The sequence below is a fragment of the Engystomops pustulosus genome, chromosome 2 (genome assembly GCF_040894005.1).
Source record: "Engystomops pustulosus chromosome 2, aEngPut4.maternal, whole genome shotgun sequence".
NCBI classification, from domain to species: Eukaryota; Metazoa; Chordata; class Amphibia; order Anura; family Leptodactylidae; genus Engystomops; species Engystomops pustulosus.
Genome location: NC_092412.1, coordinates 129,625,900 through 129,644,834, shown reverse-complemented (window position 1 = coordinate 129,644,834; position 18,935 = coordinate 129,625,900). Strand labels below are relative to the sequence as shown.

Here is an 18,935-nt window from a genome sequence, read left to right as displayed (position 1 = left end):
CACCTGACTTACATACGACCCCTAGTTACAAACGGACCTCTGGATGTTGGCAATTTACTGTACTTTATCCTTGGGCTACTATAAACAGCTATAACAGTTATCACAGGTGTCTACAATAAAGCTTTATTGTTAATCCTGGTTAACACAGAGACCCAAAAAAATTTGGCTGGGGGTTACAATGATAAAGTATACAGTTCTGACTTACATACAAATTCAACTTAAGAACAAACCTACAGACCCGATCTTGTATGTAACCCGGGGACTGCCTGTATTATACTCGAGTATAAGCCGACCCGAGTATAAGCCGAGACCCCTAATTTTACCACCAAAAACTGGGAAAACCTATTGACTCGAGTATAAGCCGAGGGTGGGAAATGGATTGGTCACAGACCCCCCCCCCCTAGTATATAGCCAACCTCCTATAGTATACAGCCTGCCCCCAGTAGTATACAGCACTGCCCAGCTTGCCCCCAGTAGTATACAGCACTGCCTAGCTTGCCCCCAGTAGTATACAGCACTGCCTAGCTTGCCCCCAGTAGTATACAGCACTGCCCAGCTTGCCCCCAGTAGTATACAGCACTGCCCAGCTTGCCCCCAGTAGTATACAGCACTGCCCAGCTTGCCCCCAGTAGTATACAGCACTGTCCAGCTTGCCCCCAGTAGTATACAGCACTGTCCAGCTTGCCCCCAGTAGTATACAGCACTGCCCAGCTTGCCCCCAGTAGTATACAGCACTGTCCAGCTTGCCCCCAGTAGTATACAGCACTGCCCAGCTTGCCCCCAGTAGTATACAGCACTGCCCAGCCTGCCCCCAGTAGTATACAGCACTGCCCAGCCTGCCCCCAGTAGTATACAGCACTGCCCAGCCTTCCCCACAGTAGTATACAGCACTGCCCAGCCTGCCCCCAGTAGTATACAGCACTGCCCAGCCTGCCCCCAGTAGTATACAGAACTGCCCAGCTTGCCCCCAGTAGTATACAGCACTGCCCAGCTTGCCCCCAGTAGTATACAGCACTGCCCAGCTTGCCCCCAGTAGTATACAGCACTGCCCAGTTTGCCCCCAGTAGTATACAGCACTGCCCAGCTTGCCCCCAGTAGTATACAGCACTGCCCAGACTGCCCCCAGTAGTATACAGCCCAGCCCAGCATTAAAAAAAATAATAAACTTATATACTCACCCTCCGGTGGCCCCGATCTGCAGCGCTGCTCCCCCGATGTCCGGGCGGGTCCTCTTCTGGCTTCCGTGCCTGTCTGCTGTACATCGCGCTGGGTGCCGCCATTGCTGTTTCCCGGGGGGCGCCTAGTATGACGTCATCAGCGGCGCCCGGGGCGATGTACAGGAGGCAGAAGAGGCGCCGGGAATCCAGCAGCGCTGCAGAAGAGGACATCGGGGGAGCAGCGCTGCAGATCGGGGCCACCGGAGGGTGAGTAGATAAGTTTATTATTTTTTTAAGTATTTTTTGTGCTGAAAAACTCGGCTTATACACGAGTATATACAGTAGTTTTAATTCAGTAAAATTGTAAAAATATATTTAAAAAAACTATATAAATGAGGTATCACCATAACCGTAGTCATCCTTAGAATAAAGATAATATGTTATTTTTATGGTAAGGTGAATGACCCTCAAAAAATGGAAAAAAAAATTTTCCTACATACATTTAAGAGTTAATAAAATCTGATCAATGAGCTAATGACCCACTTAAATGAAGTATTTGTAAAGTGTGTCTAATGTTGCAAAAAATAAGCCCTTATTTGTCCAAATTTCCCCCCAAAAAAAGATTGTATAGCCAATAAAATGTGACAACGAATAATCTGCTCTGAATGGTGCAGCTTCCCTTCGATGCCCTGGCGTGTGCCGATACAGCAGGTTACCCCCACATATTGGGTATTGTTATACTTGGGAGAGATTGGGTATCAAACTTTGTGGACAGTTTTGGTATTTTTTTCACTGAGAATTTGTCAATTTTTTGAAAAACGCATTCATTTAGCCAAAAACATGTAAATTTCAAAATTGCATCTGATCTTGTTTTATCCCCTGTAAAATAATTAAAGGGTTAACAACCTTCATGAAAGTTGTTTTACATACATTAAGGGGTGTAGTTTTTATAATGGGGTAATTTATGGGGTTTTACTTTTATTTAGGCCTCTTTAAGTAACTTGAAATCTAAGCAGGTCCTGCAAAAGCATGATTTTGTGTTTTTTAATGAAAATTTGAGAAATCGTACCTAAAGTTCAAAGCCCCATAACATCTTACAAAAATGAAAGAATGCCTAAATAAAAATGTCCAAATAAAGCAGACATTCGGTTAATGTTAGTTATCAAGTTTTTTTGCTGTTATGACTACGTATGGAAAAAGTAGGAAATTTTCAATTTCAAAAATCAAGACTTTTTCAAAATTTTCACCAAATATCTGTTTTTTTTTTTTAAATAAATAAATGCAACCCATACCACCAAAATTTTTAAACTAACATGAAGTACAAAGTGTCACCAGAAAACAATTTCAAATCACTTGGATATGTTAAAGCGTTCCGAAGTTATAACCACTTATAGTCACACAGGGCAGATTTGAAAAAAAGGGGTCTTGTCAGGAAGGTGAAAAGTGGCTTCGGCGTTAAGGGGTTAAATAATTGAAGTTTTAGTAAGCATCAGTAATGTATGGCTATGTTGCTGCATTATAACCCTCAAAGTGATAGCATGTCTTGTAGAACTGTTCATACTGAGTAAGCCTCCAGTCCCTGAGTAGGACCGCCTATGTGAGATTTAAATGATTAAAATGAAGGTTGTAATGGAATTATTCCCAGAAAAAGATCCACAGTTGTATATTGAAAGAGTAGTTTAATCTATTAATTCCAGACCAGGCAGTCACACACAACCTAAGTTAGGAACTTTATAGACTTTTGTTTATACTTGAATACAGCTATTAATTATTTACGGTTATCACCACCTTATTTCATTCTGAAAACTGCATTGAAACTTTTTACATTTCTCATTTAAGTTATTAAATTGGATGGCACTACACCTGTACGATATGGGCTAAGGCTAAACATGGATGAGAAGTATACAGGCCTGAAGAAACAGCTGAGTGAGCTGTGTGGTTTAAAACCAGAGCAGATCCTTCTTGCTGAAGTGCATGGATCTAACATCAAGGTAAATGCATTTTAGTGCTGAGGTGAGATACATGTGCTCATACCAACAGAACTATATTGGGGGTAATGTATGGGAAAACCTTAATAAAGATTTCTACTGTGCAGTAAGCAGTGAGGCCCAATATAGTTCAAATGAAATAATCCCATGTATGAAAAGTAAATTGTTGCTTTTGGAATGAGAGGATGAAAAACTATTTGAAACACCAGGCTTCCTTGTCACTATCACCAATGTGGTGGTTAATCCTTCCTTGATTTTGGCATTTTTGCTGATCTATACATAAGGTAATAATCCCCTTATAATAACAACAATTTTAACAATCTCTAGTGATGGATACTACTCTTATTGTTCTAACACATGTATGAGCACATTTATAGAATACAATTGTCTTCTTTTATGACCATTTACCTTTTTTTTATTGCAAGTACTGGCCACACCAATGAATAATAATTATTTTTCTGTCCTAATCATATTCAGACCATGCAGGGCCCTAATCTCATTATTTAGAATTGGATTATAGAACTCCGTATATGCACTGGCCTGGCACATTCTCATTGTGATAAATGTCCTCCACAGAAGAGCCATAATGACCTGATAACTGGCAGTAATACACTGTGCTATACCCATCACAAATGTGACAAAGTATGAAAACAATTACCCTACTGTTAATCATTGTATCACTGTAGTAAATCTGCTTTGTTTCTTTCCATGTACCAGTTTTTACTTCGCTTTGAAACACATAACACTCTGAAATATTTTTATTTATAGAATTTTCCCCAGGATAACCAGAAAGTAAGGCTTTCAGTAAGTGGGTTTCTATGTGCTTTCGAAATACCAATCCCTGGATCTCCTACATCTGCCACAACACCTACCCAGCAAGGTATCTTTAATAGACTATACTTTGTGCTTTCAAAGACACATCTGAGAGATTAGACGTGTACTCTTTAAGGGCTTATTCACGCAACCTTTTATTTTCAGCATGTCATCAGGGATTTTCAAAGATGCTATACTGAACCAGTCTTTTTTATGTGTATTTTCACATTTCATATTTTTCACACTGATCTGTGGTCATTGGAAAAAGAGAGAGCCTGGGCTTTTATTTGTTGGGGAACTACTTGTTTTGCCGTCTAATCAATGTAAACCAGGTGTGTTTTTTTCATGTCTGGGAAAAAAAAGTTTACTTTGGTTAGATGCCAAAACACCTTGTTCCCCAAAATCATCTTTATGGAAAATAAACTGATGTAACACAAATGTCATGGGTTTTCTATTGCTGGCCTATAGACTTCTTCTATTGTCAAACTGTCAATAGTCCTTTGAAAATCACAGATGGCCTACTGATATGGGAATAAGCTCTTAGCCAGAGTAATGGAAGAGCCTAGTAATGCAAATGCTCATGAATTTATGTGATTATATTTTGGGGAAGTTCCCAGAGCAGAATTCAAAGGGAAGGATTTATCACTACTTTAATGGGTTTGTTGTCCGTGTTTTTACGGCTAAAAATTTAAAGACCTTAATTGTGCTATTTTCTGCACCAAAAATAACACAATTACAGACAAACAATCTATTAGCCACAAAAATAAGAACAGCCAACCTGTTGTGATTCCCCAGAAGTGTCTTAATGATTACAACAACATGTCCTTGTGGCATATGTTTGAAGTATACTTCGTATCGAGATTTGCACACACTAAAAAGATAGTTGTTTTTGTTTTTTTGTTTTTTTTTCCTAATGTTCTTATAAGGTATAGGGTCTACCATGCTATTTCCACAAAAAAATTTGCAAATTGTTAAACAGTTAAAATAACACCATCTGCCATTTGCTGTGCAATTAGCTGCTTTGTCTATGAAATGATCATTTAGAGGTTTAAGCCATAATCCTTATTATTAACCAAACAGTATTATGTAGTTTACTTAGAGCTACTTCTTCAATTTGCAGATTCCAGCACCGTGCCATCAACAAATGGACCACAAAGTGTCTTGCCAAATGGAGGACTGAATCGGCCACCAGTAATCCCCAATGGGATGCCAAATACTGTAGTGCCATGTGGAACAGAGAAGGCTGTGGGGAATGGAGTACTTAATGGACATGTCTCTGTCCATTCAGATGGCCCTTTTATAGGCTATATAATTGCTATTCACAGAAAGATGGTAAGATTAAATGTTCATTTATAGATGATCATTTTATGAATGCATTCAGTTGTTTATTGCAGGTTCTAATCTCCACATTATTATGTTATTATATATTGCTGTCTTGGGAGATTGACTAACTCACTTTTGGCTTCTCTAGTGGTTTTTGTCTGTGTATTTATTTTCATGAAGTAAGATGGAGGTTTTGCCAATAAAGGCCGCCATAAGGAGAGCTCTTACTTCCCTGACCTAGTCACTAGCCTCTCACTCAGCAAAACAAGTTCCCTAAACTGTACTGACAAGATACAAAGACATCGAAACAGTGCAGTCCAATGTCTGCTCAGTGCTGCTCCTTATCTATTTTAATGCACTTTAGCTATGGGCTAATATTTCATTGTTTTTCATGTTTTTTGGTTTTAGATGAGAACCGAATTGTATTTTCTGTCATCTCAAAAAAATCGACCTAGCCTATTTGGGATGCCGCTAATAGTTCCATGCACAGTCCACACCAGGAAGAAAGATTTATATGATGCGGTATGGATCCAGGTGTCCAGGCTTGCAAGTCCTCTTCCACCTCAAGAAGCCAGTAACCATGCACAAGACTGGTAGGTTTTTGAAAAAATGTATGTATGGATAGCAAAAATACTTGTGTTCTAGGCAAGGAAAGGATGAATTCACATGCCCAAAAATTGCTATGGTACAATACAGATTTAAAACCTTATCCACACATGACATAAATTTGCCAGGGATTCAAGTGAAATCCATTGCAGTAGGGTCTGCTCTTTGTCCTTATATTTTTAATACTGTGATGTTTTATCACAAGTAGCAAATGTACTACTGCTTTCAGAATTCACACATGTAAAGTATGTGTATACACGTTGAAACTTTTTTAAAATGATTTTACTGAAAGATAACATTCTAAACATAAAAAATAGTCATTAGCATATGATGTAATGTAACGTAACAGAGAATTTATGTCTGTAAATGGCTGCTCCAGGTAAGCAAGTATGTACAATCACAGATCTTCCAGGACACAGTGTGCTCGCCTATGGCAATCACTCACATAGTCGGTGATTGTAGTGACAGGGCATGCTCGTCCTGCTGCTCCAACCATTATTAAGAACCACAGTCTTGTGATCGGTGAGGTTCCCAGCAGTTGGACCCTCACTGATTACCTTGTTATCACCTACCCTCTGGATAGGGAATAACTTACAAACTTGGGATGGCCCCTAGACATTTCACCCACTGGGATAATGGTATTATTTAGCTAGAGAGCCAGCAGTGGCTATAAATGGGCCATAAAACTCCAATGTCCTCATTTGATAACCAGTTATATCAACTTCATATTGCATTTATGATGTCTGGTCAAGAGAGACTTTTTTTCCATACACAGAGTTTTTATCTTTCATTCTTGCAATGTATATTTTAAGTATTGCAGGAATGATTTGTGTCTAATATATAGTTACTTGCTCTCTCTTCTCTGTTTAAAGTGCATGATCCCTTTCTCCTCCTCAGTGGGGATATAGGAAAACTTTTTTGCTGCTTGTGTTCAATTCAATTAATATGCAGCACATATCATTAAACTAATCTTGTCATTTGCAGTGATGACAGCATGGGCTACCAATACCCATTCACGCTAAGAGTTGTGCAGAAAGATGGCAATTCCTGTGCATCATGTCCATGGTACAGGTAAGAAAATGGCCTCATACTGATGTTGTTTTAATAGTATTGAAGGCGCTTCCTGAGAAAGTGAAAAAAAAATTCTAAATTACCACCATAGGCTATATTAATTTGCAGTTCCAGCTACCAAGTAGGTAGATTTTTTAGATGTTAAAGCAAATTGACACAATATTATGATATAGTCAAAATTGGTAAACATGTTACTTTTGTTCACAATACTTTTCTATACCAAAGCCATTAAGTACATACTCATAATTGTATTTATAAAAGGAAGTTACACTCTTTTCATATGATGGGTATGCAGTTACAGATCGGTGGTGGTCCAATCATTGACATACCTAGCAAATAGGCCCCATAGACAGTACCAGTTTCTGCCTATCGCGGGCATTCTCAATTGTCAGACTCCAGCAAAATGTGACCCATCCACTATCCTGTGGATAAGTAACTATCATAGGATTTCACAAGGGGGTTCAAAGAGTGTGATTACATCCAGGGCCCAGAGCCATAGAGGGCCCAAAACCATAGGAGACCTGTACAGTACATCGTAAATTATAGTTGGGTGTCAGGGTACAGATTTTTCTTAACTTTCTTAAGTTTTTCAGTTCCATAAAGTTGAAATATATAAACCATATGTAGCATCACATTAAGGCTCCCCCTAGTGTCCAACATAATACATTGTAATTGCACATAATAGGAAAAAAACTGAATTAAAGCAAATTACTTACTTGTACAAATAATATAAAAATTAACCAAAAATACTGTGAATGCTGATGTTCGACAACTAGGCACTGATAGCTAATGGTGTGTTCCTACACTACATCGCTACTTTGCAGAGCTATGAGAAAAAATGCACTCTAAAAGCTACATTATATTATTTTATTATAACAGACTTATCAGTTTCAATAATTGTGTTTTAATGTTATTCTTCCCTTCTTCCAATCTAGATTTTGCAGAGGATGTAAAATTGACTGTACAGAAGACCGTGCCTACATTGGTAATGCTTACATTGCCGTGGATTGGGATCCCACAGCTCTACATCTCCGTTATCAGACATCACAAGAAAGGGTAATGAAAACATGTAACAAAAATATTTTTGTCTGACACTGGATAAATACTCCATTTTATATCTAAGGCTATGTGTACATGAACATGTATTGTATCGGGGCTGGAAATTTTGGGGGAAATTTCCGGTTGGGAGAAGATGTGAGGGGTGGCGAATATAGCAGCTACACCAATTTGTCACTTCCTCACGTTAAATCTATTATTTGGTAAGATTTTATTGGCAATTTCTACAAAGCTGTCAGGAGTGATCCATTCTTTTCTCATTTTCCTCAATACATTCCCTTAGAAAATTACTTACTTATTCACTTTATTGTGTGGTTCACAGTAAATTTGATCTATGTTTTTCATCTCGTTGAAACCAGATAATAAATGTGTTTTTATTCCTATATAGATTGTGGAAGAGCATGAGAGTGTTGAACAGAGCCGCAGAGCACAAGCAGAGCCCATTAACCTTGATAGTTGTCTCCGCGCCTTTACCAATGAGGAAGAGCTGGGAGAGGATGAGATGTATTACTGTTCCAAATGTAAAACCCATTGCTTAGCTACAAAGAAACTGGACCTTTGGAGACTCCCTCCAATTCTGGTACTTTTTTTTTTTTATTATTAGTTTTAATGAGGAGATTCAAAGTCAATATGAGGTCAATATATTACAGTAATTCGTCTACGGTTTTGTGTAGATGCCAAGAGCAAAAGTAAATATTCTGCTTTTCATGTGAGCATTTGTGTCTCCAGCAGCAATATTATACTTTACTGTTGTTTTAGCATTTTGTGAGTTGTTTTAGTAGCATAGCTAGTTTATACTAAAAAGTATAAATTAGTGTACTTATCAAAACCTTGCTTTCTCACTTTTTAATCTGTCTTAGATTATACACTTGAAACGGTTCCAGTTTGTGAATGGGCGCTGGATAAAGTCTCAAAAAATTGTCAAATTCCCCCGAGAGAAGTTTGACCCGAGTGCCTTTTTGGTACCCCGAGGCCCAGTGCTGTACCAGAAAAGGAAACCAGTACTTCAATGTGATGACCAGGCAATGCAGGGAGACCTGAAAAAGCAGGATCTGGCAAACTGTAGTCCTGCGGGAGATGGAGATGGACCTGGGAAAATTCAGCCTTTAATCAGTTCTTCCACTGTAAATAATAGTAAAGGTATGAAAAATTATTGTGCCGAGTTTATCTGTTCTGTTGTTAAATATTAGTTGCATAGTATACATTTATGTGTATCAATTTTTTCATGAAAATGTTAGTTTTCCTATTTACTCTCAGTATTTCAAGACCCCTGCTTGCAGTCAGAAATTGTCATTGCCTGTGCCCAAGGGTAGAAAGAAATCAGTCTGAATAATGGGATAATCACACTTGTGTCCGGCTTTTAACTATAATATACTCTGCTTCTGTGTGTTCATGATGTGACTAAAACAGATTTGTATCCATTAAAAGTAGGTAATGAATGATTCTATTGAATGAAAACAAATGGAGATCTAAGCAAAACTGACTTTTTACAGAAATATTTGGGGAAAATTAGATATTTTGAATGGAGTCTTTTTCCTCCCAAAGTTAGTTTCTGCAGTAGAGGAAAATGGAGAGTTGAACTCTTTTGCCTGTTTCAACTTGATGCACTTCAGAAGAGGAGTTTCATCCTGGGTTTGGGCTGGTGATGTAAATCTTTGTCTGAAAATACCCTGGGGTGCAGGGATGAAGATGCTGCATCCTTACCTTTCAGTACATCATTTTCATTAATGTAAATTACAGACTAAAAAGGAAGAGGCTTTTGATACAAAGCAGATGTGTACCCTACAGAATGTCAAAGTTGTTATTTATGGTGTGTGAATAACTAGTTTTTCTAGCTCTTTTCTTTCTGTGCAGTCAGGGAGATGGCCCTATCTCTGTTTAAAGTCATACATAGGGGGGCTGTCAGTCACGGATTTGACCACCCCTGTTACTATGAGCATCATCAGAGGGGAAAATAAAAAACTATCAAAATATCCAAAACTATATAAAAGAAACTATGTATCAGTCTTCTTAACATGCTATCTGCAGATCACACTGCTTGTGACAGGTTCCTTTGATGCCTTGATGACCAAGGCATCGGGTTTTTACCGCAGTAATTAAGGGTACTTCTTCTGATGCAATACCTTTCTGCAATGCCGCATCAGAAAAAGATTCTCTGTTGTCCCTGGGCTGTGTTATCACAGCCCAGCCCTCTCACTAACACCTGGAAATGGAAAAGCTTCTAAACTGGATTTTTTAACCCCTTAGACACCACAGTCAAACATGGACCTTGGTATTTTAGTGGGTGCAGAGGGAGTTGGAGGAACTGCTGTGGTATTTAAGCGGGTGCAGAGGGAGTGAGTGAGATGCAGTGTTTGTAGTATTTTTCTATTAGGCCCAACAGAAAGCTTGTGAGTAAAATAAAGTTTTTGTTATGTAGGTTCCACAATAAATGCAGACATTCTTTATTTAAGTATAAATAATTAAAGGGTTAATTAAAGCTAATCAGTAGGACATATGAAACTGTACTATTAAAAAACTAAATTTTTTATGCATAGAAAAACAAGACCCTTTAAAGCTGTAGTGACCAAGATTGAAAAGTTAGAGTTAGTAGAATGCTTTCAAGAAAAAAAAAATAGTCTGGGCATTAACGTGGAAAACAGGAGTGGGGACAAGGGGATGGCCTTTGTCTGAAATTGACATGAAAATGTTTTCGGTGAGAATACTATTAAGTATAGTGTTGAAAATGTGAACTTTGTATTTTTATCTACAGTTATTCACTGTGCACACTTTACTTGCAGCATCTCCTTTACAAGCAAGAAAAGCTTCTGCAAATGCTTCTAGTAAAAACAACAGTCCCAATAATAGCCCTAGAACCCTTGGAAGGGGCAAAGGCCGTCTACGTTTACCTCAGCTTGGAGGCAAAAAACTCTCAAGCAGTAAAGAAAACCTGGATCAAAGCAAAGACAATTGCTCAGATAATGAAACAAGAGACACTTTGGATCAGGTAGATTCTAGTAAAGGACATATTTTAGGAGGAAGTCAATCTGAGTTAGCAAATCACGACTCTCAGGTGGTTTTAACCAATGGACTGAGCCACGAGCAGACCATGTGCAACAGTCAGCTTGATAACCACATAGGGGAAGAAGAGGATATTGTTGTTGACCAAAGAGAAGACATCTGCTGTCAGCCTATCTATAACCTTTATGCAATTTCGGTGAGTAAAGTCTGTATGTACTGGTATGCTGCAGTGAGCCAAGCAACTCTCCTGAAATGTCTTATTTATTAGGTTCTTGTCATTAATTCTGCATTATCTGTTACGATTCTGTTAAAAAAAAAAAAAAAATATATATATATATATATATATATATATATATATATATATATATATATATATATATATATATATATTCCAAGAAGAAAAAACGATGTCCGCGCTTCGGGGATATCCAAGTAAAAAACTATTCTTTATTGTCACATTCTTGTAAAATCCATATTAGGCAAACATGTACAAGTGTGGTGGCCCAGGTAAGAAACCAACGCGTTTCGCCCTCTCTCAGGGCTTAATCATGGTTACACTCACTCATAAATCGTAATGCAATTTAAAGATCCCGCTGCGGTGATGGCGTGTGACGTACCGGTCACGTGACAGAGATCACGTGATCGGGCTGAGACGCGTCCAACAAACCACAGAAGGATAATAATGTGCGTTAAAAAACTCTAAATAATAAAACAAAACATAATGAAAGGTAAGTAGGATGATCGGAAGGTACTGGAAAAGTGAACTGGGTTATAAGAAACAGATTGCAAATCCACTAAACTATGGGGGAAAGCCGTTAATCGGGAGAAGATGGTATAAACATCAAGCATAAGGATCTTAATAATAATGCATTAGAATAAGCATAAATATGGCAGGATGACAAATCTCATATATGTAGTTAGATTAATATACAGACATGAATACCAAAGGAGGAGAACACATAAAGACAGTCATGCTTCAAGAAACAGGTTGTAACTTGTTAACAATAGCAAGTGCCTGATTAATGATAACATAATATTAAATCCTGCCTTAGGTTCATGCCTAGGGGTTGGGTGGTTTTGAGTACAAACATCCAGTATGTCTCCCTATTCATAAGAAAATGATCCCACGTGGACTTCGCATCAAGAAAGCACCCACCACAGTTTATTCAGAGTCTTTCCAGGAGAAATGGAATGAGTTACTGAGTGACTGCTCAGAAAAATTAATGGCTTTGATTATCTCAGAAGAGACCAAAGCCTTAGATACAATACAACTTGAAACAGAGGACATTAAGAAACAGTTGCAAGCTTTATCTACTAAGGAGGACCTTCAGACATTAGAAGAATCGCTTGACACTAAAATCACAGTCATTGAGAACAGCATCATGGAAACAAAGAAAAGAAAATTTGATCGTGATCTTCTAGATTACAAATACAATGAAGTGTATACTTGGAAACTGCATCGTCACAATAGAAATTTGACACCGAAATCTATTCTCAAAAGTAATAAACGTAGAGGCTACTCCAACTCCAGGAGAAATGGTCCGCCTCCGCATGTCAGTTTTTCGGATACCGAGGACTCCCATAATAGCTCTTCATCCTGCCCTTCTGATGATGCGTCTGAATATACAGCTCCACCTAACAGAAATGTTTCAAAAAACGTGGCAGGAGGGGCGGTAGGAGACATAAGATCCGAAAAAGAGCACGAGAAGGAGAAGGAAAGGATGATCACTCGCCACGGGAATCCAAAGAAACGGAAATAGAGTCCACGGTTATTAATTTATCCAGTTTCATCGTTACAGAAGAACAACTTAGAGTTTTAAATAAAGGACTTAATTTTTCTCCATCCACGGATTTTGATTTATATAGGACATTATTGGACGTCAACAAATTTGTCAGAAATCTCACAGTAAAATTACACTTCAAAGACCAACGAGAGGAATCCTCATCCAACATACAGGCTTCGGACATTGGGAGCTCCCAACTGCATTATACTTCATCGGAAACCTATTGCACTAATTTTGTGGATCAGTTGGGGGTTCTCAATCTTAGAAGCTTGGAGTTGGAATCCCATATTGAAGATGACAGGCCTCCAAAAAATTTACGAATACTTAATCCAACATTCTATCCTGTTATGTCCCGAAAAGAATGTATGGACAAATTTCAAGACCTAGTAGAAAAAGAATTAACTTCTCTTAAGTCACAATGTAACATCACCCGGTCTAAAACCAACATTACTTACTCAGAAAAGAAAGCTCTTCAGAAATTAAAAAATAATTCTGAGTTAGTAATCAGAAGTGCTGATAAGGGGGGGGCTGTGGTTTTATTAAATGCTTCTTTATATAAGATGATAAATGAAAATATGCTGAACAATCCACTCACATATCGTAAACTTCCTTCTGATCCCACCTCTAGCTGCCAAAGGAATTTGACCAAACTTCTCGATGAAGGGCTAGCCTTAGGGGTTATTGACCATAAGTTAAAGGAATTCTTATATAACCAACATCCTATCATGCCCGTCTTCCATTCTCTCCCCAAGATGCATAAAGGAGTTTTTCCTCCTCCCTGCCGACCCATTGTCGCGGGTATTGGCAGTCTTGGGGAGCGTCTGGGAGACTGGCTTGATAATTATTTACAACCTCTCACTATGGTTACACCAACATTTCTTAGGGATACTAAGCATTTACTTCAAATTATTGATAAAATGGAGTGGAGAGAGGGTTTCAACTGGACATCTTGCGACGTAGTCGCTCTTTATTCTTCAATTCCCCACGACCTAGCATTAGTGTATTTATCCAGACACCTGAATGAATTTAGTGTTTACTCCCCACAACTAAAAGAATTTATCATTATGACCACTCAATTCTTGTTGCAAAACAATTTTTTTATGTTTGATTCTCTTTTTTATTTGCAAGTGGAGGGGGCCCCTATGGGAGCGAAATTCTCCCCCTCCCTTGCCAACATTTTTATGATACAGTGGGAGATGAAATACATTTTTTCTGATTCTAACCCCTTCAGATCACACATACAGTGGTTCGGCCGTTTTATAGACGACCTTCTATGGGTATGGCAGGGCACCAGTACAGAGTTTGATATCTTTGCCAAATATATTAATGACAACGATATGAATTTACAATTTACTCATTACTTTGGCGGCAACAATCTTGACTACCTGGATGTATCATTACTAGGTAGCAATGACAATATAACAGTATCTCCGTTTCGTAAACCGACTGCTGGCAACAGCATATTATTGTCCACCTCCTGCCACCCCAGACACGTGGTGGACAATATCCCCTATGGCGAATTAATTCGACTTCGCCGTAACAGTTCCTCAAACCAAGTGTTTGACAACCATTTGGTGGACTGGGAGAAAAGATTTACAGCACGAAAATATACACCTAAGATTTTGTCCTCAGCACGAAAGAAACTAGAAAAAGTAGACAGAAATATGCTTCTATTAAACAGAACACATCCGAGTCAGGAAAGCAAGTCCAATTCCACACCTGTTATTTTTTCAACCACCTACAGTAACCAATTTCACAAAGTAAAAAGAGCTGTCACTAAATATTTACCTATTTTGGAACAAAGTAAAGAACTTAAGGATTGTTTATCCGTGGGTGTCAAATTCATCTCTAAAAAAGCCCCTACTATAGGCTCTATATTGTCACCTAGTGATTTCACAAGTAGCACATCAGATGACATCAACAACAAAAAATACACCTGGTTACATCACCCGGGGAATCATAAATGTGGCCATTCAAAATGTATTACCTGTGAACATCTTCTGATCACCAGCAGCTTCTCCTCGTGCGTTACTAAAGAAAAATATAAAATCCACACCTATTTAAATTGTAATACTACTTGTGTTATTTATTTAATATCTTGCACTATGTGCAATTTACAGTATGTGGGTTATACTACCAATTCTTTAAAAATGCGCATTAGGAAACACTTGTCTGACATTAAAAACACCAATCTTACCAACATGTCAGCAGCTTCCAAGCATGTCACCATGGTGACAATAGTTGTTTTAGATGGCAAGGCATAGAAAAAGTTAAAAGACCAAAAAGGGGGGGGGATCATAGGAAGAAACTTATGAATAGGGAGACATACTGGATGTTTGTACTCAAAACCACCCAACCCCTAGGCATGAACCTAAGGCAGGATTTAATATTATGTTATCATTAATCAGGCACTTGCTATTGTTAACAAGTTACAACCTGTTTCTTGAAGCATGACTGTCTTTATGTGTTCTCCTCCTTTGGTATTCATGTCTGTATATTAATCTAACTACATATATGAGATTTGTCATCCTGCCATATTTATGCTTATTCTAATGCATTATTATTAAGATCCTTATGCTTGATGTTTATACCATCTTCTCCCGATTAACGGCTTTCCCCCATAGTTTAGTGGATTTGCAATCTGTTTCTTATAACCCAGTTCACTTTTCCAGTACCTTCCGATCATCCTACAGGCGGTCCCCTACTTAAGGACACCCGACTTACAGACAACCCATAGTTACAGACGGACCCCTCTGCCCCATGTGACCTCTGGTGAAGCTCTCTGGATGCTTTACTATAGTCCCAGACTGCAATGATCAGCTCTAAGGTGTCTGTAGTGAAGCTTTATTGATAATTCTTGGTCCAATTACACCAAAAATTTTGAAACTCCAATTGTCACTGGGGCAAAAGAAAAAAAATTGTCTAGAACTTCCATTATAAAATATACAGTTTCGACTTACATACAAATTCAACTTAAGAACAAACCTCCAGACCCTATCTTGTATGTAACCCGGGGACTGCCTGTACTTACCTTTCATTATGTTTTGTTTTATTATTTAGAGTTTTTTAACGCACATTATTATCCTTCTGTGGTTTGTTGGACGCGTCTCAGCCCGATCACGTGATCTCTGTCACGTGACCGGTACGTCACACGCCATCACCGCAGCGGGATCTTTAAATTGCATTACGATTTATGAGTGAGTGTAACCATGATTAAGCCCTGAGAGAGGGCGAAACGCGTTGGTTTCTTACCTGGGCCACCACACTTGTACATGTTTGCCTAATATGGATTTTACAAGAATGTGACAATAAAGAATAGTTTTTTACTTGGATATCCCCGAAGCGCGGACATCGTTTTTTCTTCTTGGAACATGTGCCTGCAGTCCGTGGGGCTTTCTTGATGCTTCTTGCGCTGGAAATCAGTAAAACTGGGAGGTGAGCAGTAACTTTTTTGCTACTTTGATATATATATATATATATATATATATATATATATATATATATATATATATTCAAACAAGTGTGCTGAAAACCCAAACTCGGCTTATACTAGAGTAAAAAAATATATGTTTCACCAGGTTTTTGTGGTAAAATTAGGGGGGTCGGCTTATACTCGAGTATATACTGTTTGTGTGTGTGTATATATATATATCTTTTATATTTCTTTATTTTATATTTATTTAATATATATATATATATATATAATTTATTTATTTTTTTTTTTTATTTATTTTATATATATATATATATATATATATATATACATATACATACAGGCGGTCCCCTACTTAAGAACACTCGACTTACATACGACCCCTAGTTACAAACGGACCACTGGATATTTGTAATTTATTGTACTTTATCCCTAGGCTACAATAATCAGATGTAACAGTTATCACATGTGTCTGTAATGAAGCTTTAGTGTTAATCCTGATTCTTATGACAACCCAACATTGTCACAGAGACCAAAAAAGTTCTGGCTGGGGTTACAATGATAAAATATACAGTTCCGAGTTACATACAAATTCAACTTAAGAACAAACCTACAGACCCTATCTTGTATGTAACCCGGGGACTGCGTGTATATATATATATTATATATATATATATATATATATATTATATATATTAATATATAAATTAAATTGACAACTGGTTACCTTTCCAGTTTTCCCTACAGACAGTAAAATGGTCAGCGATAATTGAACTTTGTCGTGTTGTGCAAAATAAGACTCACAATTGGTAACACCCAGATGTCACCCACATTAGGGAAAATAGGAAATGCAAAAAAAAAGGGACTGGGCGTTATGGACTAAGATGGCAATATTTGGTCCATGAACAGACTAATTTATCATAGTTCTCCAGTCCCTGCCTTTACTTAGGACTACTGTCATTGAATGACCTTTCTATAGCCTAACTTTGGTTGTTTTTGTATTTTGCATAACTCATAGTTACCGTATATACTCGAATATAAGCTGACCCGAGTATAAGCCCCCAATTTTACCACCAAAAAACCTATTGACTGGAGTATAAGCCGAGGGTGGTAAATGCATTGGTCACAGCCCCCCTCCCCAGTATATAGCCAGCCTGCCCCCTGCCGGATACAGCCAGCCCAGCCTGCCCCCTGCCGGATACAGCCAGCCCAGCCTGCCCCCTGCCGGATACAGCCAGCCCAGCCTGCCCCCTGCCGGATACAGCCAGCCCAGCCTGCCCACTGCCGGATACAGCCAGCCCAGCCTGCCCACTGCCGGATACAGCCAGCCCAGCCTGCCCACTGCCGGATACAGCCAGCCCAGCCTGCCCCCTGCCGGATACAGCCAGCCCAGCCTGCCCCCTGCCGGATACAGCCAGCCCAGCCTGCCCCCTGCCGGATACAGCCAGCCCAGCCTGCCCCCTGCCGGATACAGCCAGCCCAGCCTGCCCCCTGCCGGATACAGCCAGCCCAGCCTGCCCCCTGCCGGATACAGCCAGCCCAGCCTGCCCCCTGCCGGATACAGCCAGCCCAGCCTGCCCCCTGCCGGATACAGCCAGCCCAGCCTGCCCCCTGCCGGATACAGCCAGCCCAGCCTGCCCCCTGCCGGATACAGCCAGCCCAGCCTGCCCCCTGCCGGATACAGCCAGCCCAGCCTGCCCCCTGCCGGATACAGCCAGCCCAGCCCTTAAAAAACAAAGCTTACATACTCGCCCTCCGGTGGCCACGATGTGCAGCGCTGCTACCCGGATGTCATAGCAGCTCCTCTACTGTCTTCTGTAACAGACTGCAGGACACTGCCATGTTATCTCACAGCCGGCAGGCGCATAGTATGACGTCGGCAGCGGCATGGTCGCGTCCTGCAGCCTGTTACAGAAGAAAGAAGAGGAGCTGGGAAGCCAGAAGAGGAGCCGCGATGACTGCGCATCGGGGCCACCAGAGGGTGAGTATGTAAGCTTTGTTTTTTAATTGACTCGTGTATAAGCTGAGTTGAGGTTTTTCAGCACATTTTTTTTTGCTGAAAAACTCGGCTTATACACGTGTATATACGGTATATTTGAATGCTTTTGAAATGTTTTATTCTTTCATCCTATAATCCAGGAAATTGAATAATCTCACCTCTTTTTAGATGGCATATAAATCTGCTAGAATGCAAGCAAAAAAGGAAAAAAAAATTTATATTAATGTAGTTTAAGAATTCATTTTAGGTTTTATTTCTGAGACACATTTGCACTACCATAGATTGGTCAGTCCTCAGTTTTATCTTTAAAAGTCACTACTATTTTATGAGTTATAAAAGAATGAATGGAATATAGGATGTGAATTATTTATATTTTTCTGACACTTTTTCTTTTTTTGTTTTTTTTTTTTTGTTTAGTGCCATTCAGGAATAATGGGTGGAGGACATTATGTTACTTATGCCAAAAATCCCAATGAAAAATGGTACTGCTACAATGACAGCAGTTGTAAGGTAAATTTGGTCTTTCTCATCTTCATACTTGACAGTTCCCCTTTTTATGAAAAGCTTTATAAGGAATCTGCCAGCAGAAAATGACCTAATAAACCACTACCAGTATGTTGTCCAACAAAATAACATCTTTGCAGTTCACATATCTTTCATGGCCCGACTTGGTGGTATCATACAGGAAATCAGTGAGTTGAGAAG

General features: G+C 39.1%; 1 protein-coding gene across 3 annotated transcripts in view; it reads left to right on the top strand.

The window, feature by feature from the left end:
• The window catches only part of USP32 (ubiquitin specific peptidase 32), a 132,291-nt gene that overhangs the window by 108,292 nt on the left and 5,064 nt on the right, over positions 1-18,935 (top strand). For all 3 annotated transcript variants that reach the window (XM_072136419.1, XM_072136418.1, XM_072136420.1), the window contains 10 exons: positions 2,997-3,148; positions 3,914-4,025; positions 5,079-5,290; positions 5,690-5,874; positions 6,872-6,958; positions 7,894-8,014; positions 8,403-8,594; positions 8,875-9,154; positions 10,795-11,210; positions 18,648-18,740. In XM_072136419.1, coding sequence (XP_071992520.1) covers positions 2,997-3,148; positions 3,914-4,025; positions 5,079-5,290; positions 5,690-5,874; positions 6,872-6,958; positions 7,894-8,014; positions 8,403-8,594; positions 8,875-9,154; positions 10,795-11,210; positions 18,648-18,740 — 1,850 coding nt within the window. The remainder of the gene's footprint in view (positions 1-2,996; positions 3,149-3,913; positions 4,026-5,078; positions 5,291-5,689; positions 5,875-6,871; positions 6,959-7,893; positions 8,015-8,402; positions 8,595-8,874; positions 9,155-10,794; positions 11,211-18,647; positions 18,741-18,935) is intronic.